A 7106-nucleotide genomic window follows, 5' to 3' on the forward strand; every position below is an offset into this window, starting at 1 on the left:
AAATGATATTTGCATCTCACAAATACAAATGATACTATAATTTTTTAATAGTAAATGTTGTTTTTACACATCAATCCTTTAATCAAGATTGAGTATAGTATTTTTTTAATAGCAAATGATATTTGCATCTCACAAATACAAATGTAGATATAAATGATATTTTTAATAGTAAATGATATTACATCTCAACATTTTAGATTTGATTTTTTTAAAAATAAAAACACCATATAAATGCTGTGCGAAGATAATTAATATATTATTAAACAATAATCAAAGCATGGATGGGCATTACTACACATTCTGATGGGTACAATGTCACCAAACTGTCCGTGTAGATAATCCAGTAACTGGTACTTAACTTTTCTTTCCATCCAATAAGAGTTGCTCTCAAGGCTCTTCTCTCTCCTATAAATGAAGACAAAGATGAGAGAGTGCAAGGATAGAGAGTGCAAGTACGGAGGAAGACAATGCAATTGCGAGAGAGACTGCAAGTACATATTTGAAAGAAATATCGGGTAGAAGAGTAAAATACTGAGTTTTATAAAATTATACTGGTTTGAGTTGAATATTTATATTATTTTTTTAATAATATATAATTTATTATTTTTTTGAATATACTTGATTTTAGATAATTATATAAATTTACTTGTCTAGTTTTATTTGTATTTACTTTGTCTAGTATATATAACAAAAATATATATCAAGTTTTGATCAATAATATAGTGAGATTCATACACATAAAAGTTTTTTTTTTCATATACAATGCAATATGGTTTTATTAGTAAGTTTAAAATTTTACTTCAAACTTTCGTTTACCTTCACTGGTTTTCAGGAATTGGAAAACTTGAAGGGATATTCTTGGATGTTTCAAAAATAAGAGACATTGAGTTGAGTTCTGCAATCTTTGGAAATGATGTATAAACTTAGACTGCAAAAAATTTATAATTCTGAAGTTGGGGTTAAATGCAGAGTGCACCTTTCTCATGGTTTTAAGTCTTGTGTTAGAAAATAATATAAATTATATTTTAAGATCTCATCTAATAGTTTAAGTTTTTAGATGAAATGATTCTTTGATATAGTATCAGAACCTGGTTGATAAATAGTCTTAAGTTCGAATTTCATTATTCTTATTTATTTGATAAAAATTAAGTATAAGATAATATGAGCCTGTACAAGTTTCAAATCCAAAGAGATGCTATTTGACATTTGAAGGGTTGAGGTATCTCCATTGGGATGGATAACCTTTGAGATCTTTGCCTAGCAATTTTCGTCCAGAGAACCTTGTTGAAATTAACCTATCATCTAGCAAGGTTAACCAACTGTGGAGAGGAGAGCAGGTATTCTAAAATTAGTCCATGCATGCACAGTTCTTTCTTTGAAATTAAGTGCACGTGGTATGCACGTGTAATTTCTTTCTGTTGATTTCATTTTGCTTCAGAATCTCGTCAATTTAAAAGATGTCAACCTCAGCCATTGTGAGCACATAACTTTCCTGCCAGACCTTTCAAAGGCCAGAAACCTTGAGAGATTGAATCTTCAATTCTGTAAAAGTTTGGTTGAGTTTCCTTCATCTGTTCAGCATCTGGACAAGCTTGTTGATTTAGATTTGAGAGGCTGCAAAAGACTAATCAATCTTCCCAGTAGAATTAATTCAAGTTGTCTGGAGACTCTGAACCTTTCTGGTTGTGCAAATCTCAAGAAGTGCCCAGAGACTGCAAGGAAACTGACATATTTAAATTTAAATGAGACTGCTGTTGAAGAGCTTCCCCAATCAATGGGGGAACTCAGTGGACTTGTGGCGTTGAATTTGAGGAACTGCAACCTCCTGGTGAATCTTCCAGAAAACATGTATTTGCTGACATCTCTTCTAATTGCTGATTTCTCTGGCTGCTCTTCTATCAGCGGGATTCCCGACTTTTCGAGGAATATAAGATACTTGTACTTGAATGGAACTGCAATAGAAGAACTGCCATCTACAATTGGTGATCTAAGGAAACTCATTTATTTAGATCTAGTTGGCTGCAACAGGCTAAAGAATCTACCGAGTGCGGTTTCTAAGTTAGTATGTTTTGAAAAACTTGATCTTTGTGGTTGCTCAAGTATCACGGAGTTTCCAAAGGTTTCCAATAATATAAAGGAGCTGTATTTAAATGAGACAGCCATAAGATCTACGTGGAAACGATTTTTGGAGTATACCAATAAGCATCAATAAACTCTTTGAGTTGCAGTATCTCTTTGAGTTACTGGAGCTTCCACCACGGCTATCAAAGTTGGGTGTAGACAATTGCACGAGTTTCAGAACAATATCAAGCTCATCAACTGTAGCTGAGGGGAACATTTTTTAATTAATTTTCACTAATTGCTTCAGCTTGCCTGTGATCAATAATATCTTGGCGTAATTATTATTTAAATTTCAACTTAAAACCGAGATAGAGTTAAGTGCAGTCAATTATCTGATTTCAATATAATTTTTTTCATATCAAATTCTGCCACAGGATTTGCTGCAGAATCTGTTATTAGAAGACCAATAATCTCTCAAGGTTTTTGAGAGTTTTTTTATTCATTTCAAGTTCTTTGTAAGCCTTTAAATAGGCATTTTAAATTAATTAAAAGTATTGATCTTTCTACTCAACTATGCTCTTTAGTATCTGTTTTTCTATACTCAAAATAGTGTTTCTGAAACTTAAGATTTCTTTTAGTGGAGCTTAAGATCTCTAATAGTGATACCAGAGCTTCTAAATCCTATGGGCTGTGAGGGAAGCATTTTCTTTCTTTTAGTTGATAAAAACAAAGAGGGTAAGGTAAGTATTCTAAGTGCTAAACACAAAGAGGATGAGCATAAATACTAATGAGTTATTTTCCTTCTATTTTTTTTTATCAATGTCTTCTTTAAGCAATATTGCGTATGCAATTCTAATGTTTAGTGGTGAATTCTATCATATTTAAGCTATTAAAATAAGATTTTATCTAAGATCTCAAGGCTTATGGAATGTTGTGGTGATTGATTCTCATCTACCACAATTGAATGCAAATCCTACAATTGCTCAAATAAAAGCACATGAAGAAGAAAAACTCAAGAAGGACAAAGCCATTACCTGTCTACATTCTGGACTTGCAGATCATATTTTCACGAAGATAATGAATCTAGAAACATCAAAACAGGCATGAGATAAACTCCAAATTGAATTTGAAGGGAGCAATACAGTCAAAATAGTGAAGCTTCTTGCATTTAAAAGGACATTTGAGTTGATGAAGATGAAAGACAATGAATCTATTAAATATTATTCTGGTAGATTAATGGATGTTATAAATCAAATGAGACTTTAAGGAAATACATTTAAAGATCATAAGGTAATAGAAAAACTTATGATGTCTCTACTATAAAAGTTTAAAGCCAAGATCTCTATAATAGAAGAATCTTGTGATTTGCAAAATCTCACTATTGCAGAGTTAATTAGCAAACTTCATGTACAGGAGCGAGGGTTCAAATGAGAGATGATGAGGCTATTGAAGGAGCTTTTCAAGCAAACAATAAGGGAAAGACATGTATATCTTCAAAAAGACAGATTTTCTCACCTTGCTCTTATTGCAAAAGAACTAACCATGCTGAGAATAATTGCTAGTTTAAGGGTAAACCTTCTCTCCAGTGTATGTTTTGTAATAATCTTGGCCATAATAAGAAATATTGTAGAATCAAGAAGAAACAATCACAACAACAAATACAACAACAAGCAAATGTTTCTGAAGAAGGCAAAGATGATGAGGAGCATCTGTTTATGGCATCACAAGCTAGCAATACCTCTGAATTGAATACATGGCTTATAAACAGTGGTTGCACTAGTCATATGTCTAAGTTTTTGTCGATTTTTTCTTCTATTGATACATCAGTTCAACCAAAGATCAAGTTGGGAAATGGAGATACTGTGCAGGCTAAGGGAAAAGGCATTGTTGCGGTCAACATAAATAGAGGTATTAAAACCATCACAAATGTTCTTTACGTTCCAAAACTAGATCAAATTTTTTTTTAGTGTTGTACAGATGCTAAGAAATGGTTATGAAGTCTCTTTTAAAGAGAGATTTTGCTTTATCATTGATACACATGATTCAGAGATAACAAAAATCAAAATAGATGGTAATAACTTTGATTTAAAGCTCAATGCTGTTGATATAGTCAAGAACTTCAAGCTTGAATCATGCAAAGAAATAGCAACTCCATTAACATAAAATGAGAAGATTTCAAAGAATGATGTTGGTTTGCTATCAAGGTTCATAAGCTCACCTAGTAATATTAACATGGGAGTTGCTAAAGTACATTAGAGGAACAACTAACCTTGGCATCTAATACTCAAAGACAGGAGGAGAAAATTAATTGGATATGCAGACAATGACTGAGCAGGGAGTGTTGATGACCTGAAAAACACTTCTAGATATGTTTTCAACATTAGTTCAGGTGCAATATGTTATAATGCAAAAAAGCAAGAGGTGGTGGTACAATCAACTATAGAAGCAGAGTATATCTTGATGGTAGCTACTACAAATCAAGCGATTTGGTTAAACAAGTTGGTTGTTAATTTGGGTTAAGAACAAAACTCACCAACTAAGCTTCGTTGTGACAACAAGTCTGTCATTGTCATTACTCAAAATCTAGTTCAACATGGTAGAATTAAGCATATCAATATAAAATTTCAGTCCATAAGTGAAGTTGAGAAGAATCTACTTATAAAGCTTTATTACTGTCCAGTTGATATTCAACTTGTTGATATAATAACTAAAGTATTTCCTAGATCAAGGCTGAAATTTCTAAGGATAAAGTTTGGTTTGTCCAAGAGAAGTCTCAAGAAGGAGTGTTAGAATCTATTTATGAGAATCTACCTTGAAGATAGAAGATAAAGTTAAGTGCAGTTAATTATTTGAATTTCAATGTTATTGTTTTCATATCAGATTCTGCTGCAAGATTTGCTGCAGAATCTGTTATTAGAAGACGAATAATCTCTCAAGGTTTTTGAGAGTTTTTTTTATTCATTTCAAGTTCTTTGTCAGCCTTTAAATAAGCATTCTAAATTAATTAAATTAATTGATTTTTCTATTCAACTCTGCTTTTTAGTTTTTGGTTTTCTATACTCAAAACAGTGTTTATGGGACTTAAGATTTCTATAAGTGGAACTTAAGATCTCTAACAAGGTTATTCCATCAGGTCTGTTTCTCAAACCTCTAATATACATCTTTTTTTTTTTCTATTTGCCACCTTTCATTTTAAAACAATGCTATTTGAATTGTGTTAACAGCTGCCCGACGTTCCAGAAGGGACATGTAGTTTCTGCCTCCTTGGAGTTGTGACTCCGAAGTGGTTTAGGCATCAAGTTGGGGATCTACAGTAACATTCCAGCTATCTTCATATCGGGCTAGTAGCGAGTTCTTGGGTTTTTCTCTTTGCGCTGTCATTGCATTTGATTCTTTCAGCCATTGTTTGTAAGTTAAATGCACATATCACTTCCGCAATAAGGATGGTGATAGCCATGATCTCTATTGCTATATCCATGGTTGGTATGATGAGAGGCGCATCCACTCAGAAGACATTCATGGGATTTAATCCTTGTTTGGTTGCCAAAGAAAAGGATATGTTTAGTGAATATAGTGAGGTCTCAATTGAATTCCAACCGGAAGATATGAATGGTAATCTCTTACCATTAGATCTTTATCAAGTGGTTGAGTGTGGGGTTCGTCTCCAAGCCAAGAGAGCAATGGTGGTAGACGTGAGATGGGAGAATGGTTTTGACAATGGTACTCTCCAGAGAAAAAAGAGAAGGCAGGTTTCACGGTATAAATAATTTAAGAATTATTTTGACAAGGATACAGGGGCGAATTGCTGTCGAGTAGTCCAAGAAAATTTTAAGATGAGAATTGGGTTATTCTTTTATTTATTTTTATCAGTGATGGTGTTCATTACCAATCTAAGATTAATGTATTCTTCTTTCCCTTTTGCATAATTTGACAAAATTCAAACTTTGATGGATGAAATGAAGAGCAAATCTGCTTAACTTTAGACTCAAGTCTAGAAGAGTGCAAGCACATATCTTTTAAACAAAACTTTAATATATTATTGTTAAAATTTAGTCTTCCTAGTTTAGCAAAGCTAATTATTTTTTACTAGAATTGAAACGGGTTAATTAAGTCATTTGCTAATGAAATATACCTTCTTTTCCCATATTTGTTTTTGCATCCTATGTACTTAAATTTTTATTTTTATTTTTAAAAAATTAAAAAAGAATGAAATTAATAAAATAAGATTATGTTATTTATAGATTTAAAATTATAGTGATTAAATAATTATATTTTAATATGAAAACAAGCTTTTATTTTCTTGCAAGCATTTTTTTTGTTTTTTATTTTAATATTGTACTGTTCAATGTTAGCATAGAATGGAAGTCCCGTCATTTCGTAGAACAATTGAAGTGTATTGAAGTATTGTAATTAAGAATTGAAATTATGATATACTATAAAAAAGTAAAATACCTGTTTTTTTTAGATATTATCTTAAAAGGTAAATAGCTTAATATATCATTATATCATTATACCAATATGTCTACGTTTTCAAATATGTTTATTGTGTATTTCCTTGATTTTTTTTAATATATCATTTTAACAAGGTTTACCAATCAATTTGATAAAATTTCATTTCATATTGAAAACGCTCTTACACTACACTGGAGCATGGTTTTATTTCTTTGAAAAAAATGAATTTTTTATTTTTAAAATCTTTTATTCTTAAGTAATTTTTTGAAATTTTAATTTTTAAAAAACATATAATCAATTTTAAGCAAATATTTCTGATAAAATGTTTCATCAGAAATAAATATTTCTTCATTTAAACATATAAAAATTTCAAACAAACAATAAAGGTTGAGAATGTAGTAAAAATTATTTTTTAAAATACTTTATGTTTTTTTAATTTTTTGAACAAATATTTCTAAGTTTAAACATATAAATATTTTAATATTTTAAGCAAATAATTTAAGAGTGTGGTAAAAATAAGTTTTTAAAATAATTTTTATTTATAAATATATTAAAATAATATATTTTAAAAAAATATTATTTTTAAAATAGTA

The 7106-nt window shown here is 30.6% G+C and overlaps 2 protein-coding genes across 2 annotated transcripts in view; both read left to right on the forward strand.

Moving 5' to 3' along the window:
• The window catches only part of LOC105118098 (uncharacterized), an 8917-nt gene extending 3439 nt beyond the window's left edge, over window positions 1-5478 (forward strand). Inside the window, exon 4 of the mRNA XM_011015960.1 lies at window positions 5380-5478. Within this exon, the coding sequence (XP_011014262.1) occupies window positions 5380-5473 (94 nt within the window). The 3' untranslated portion in view covers window positions 5474-5478. The remainder of the gene's footprint in view (window positions 1-5379) is intronic.
• The window catches only part of LOC105118100 (protein SUPPRESSOR OF npr1-1, CONSTITUTIVE 1-like), a gene marked incomplete at its 3' end in the record, with an annotated part of 13814 nt that extends 8033 nt beyond the window's left edge, over window positions 1-5781 (forward strand). The window contains 1 exon segment of the mRNA XM_011015962.1: window positions 5640-5781. Within this exon segment, the coding sequence (XP_011014264.1) occupies window positions 5640-5781 (142 nt within the window).
• Between the last annotated feature and the right edge of the window lie 1325 nt (window positions 5782-7106).

This window comes from Populus euphratica, unplaced genomic scaffold (genome assembly GCF_000495115.2).
Source record: "Populus euphratica unplaced genomic scaffold, PopEup_1.0 scaffold1758.1, whole genome shotgun sequence".
Lineage (NCBI taxonomy): Eukaryota > Viridiplantae > Streptophyta > Magnoliopsida > Malpighiales > Salicaceae > Populus > Populus euphratica.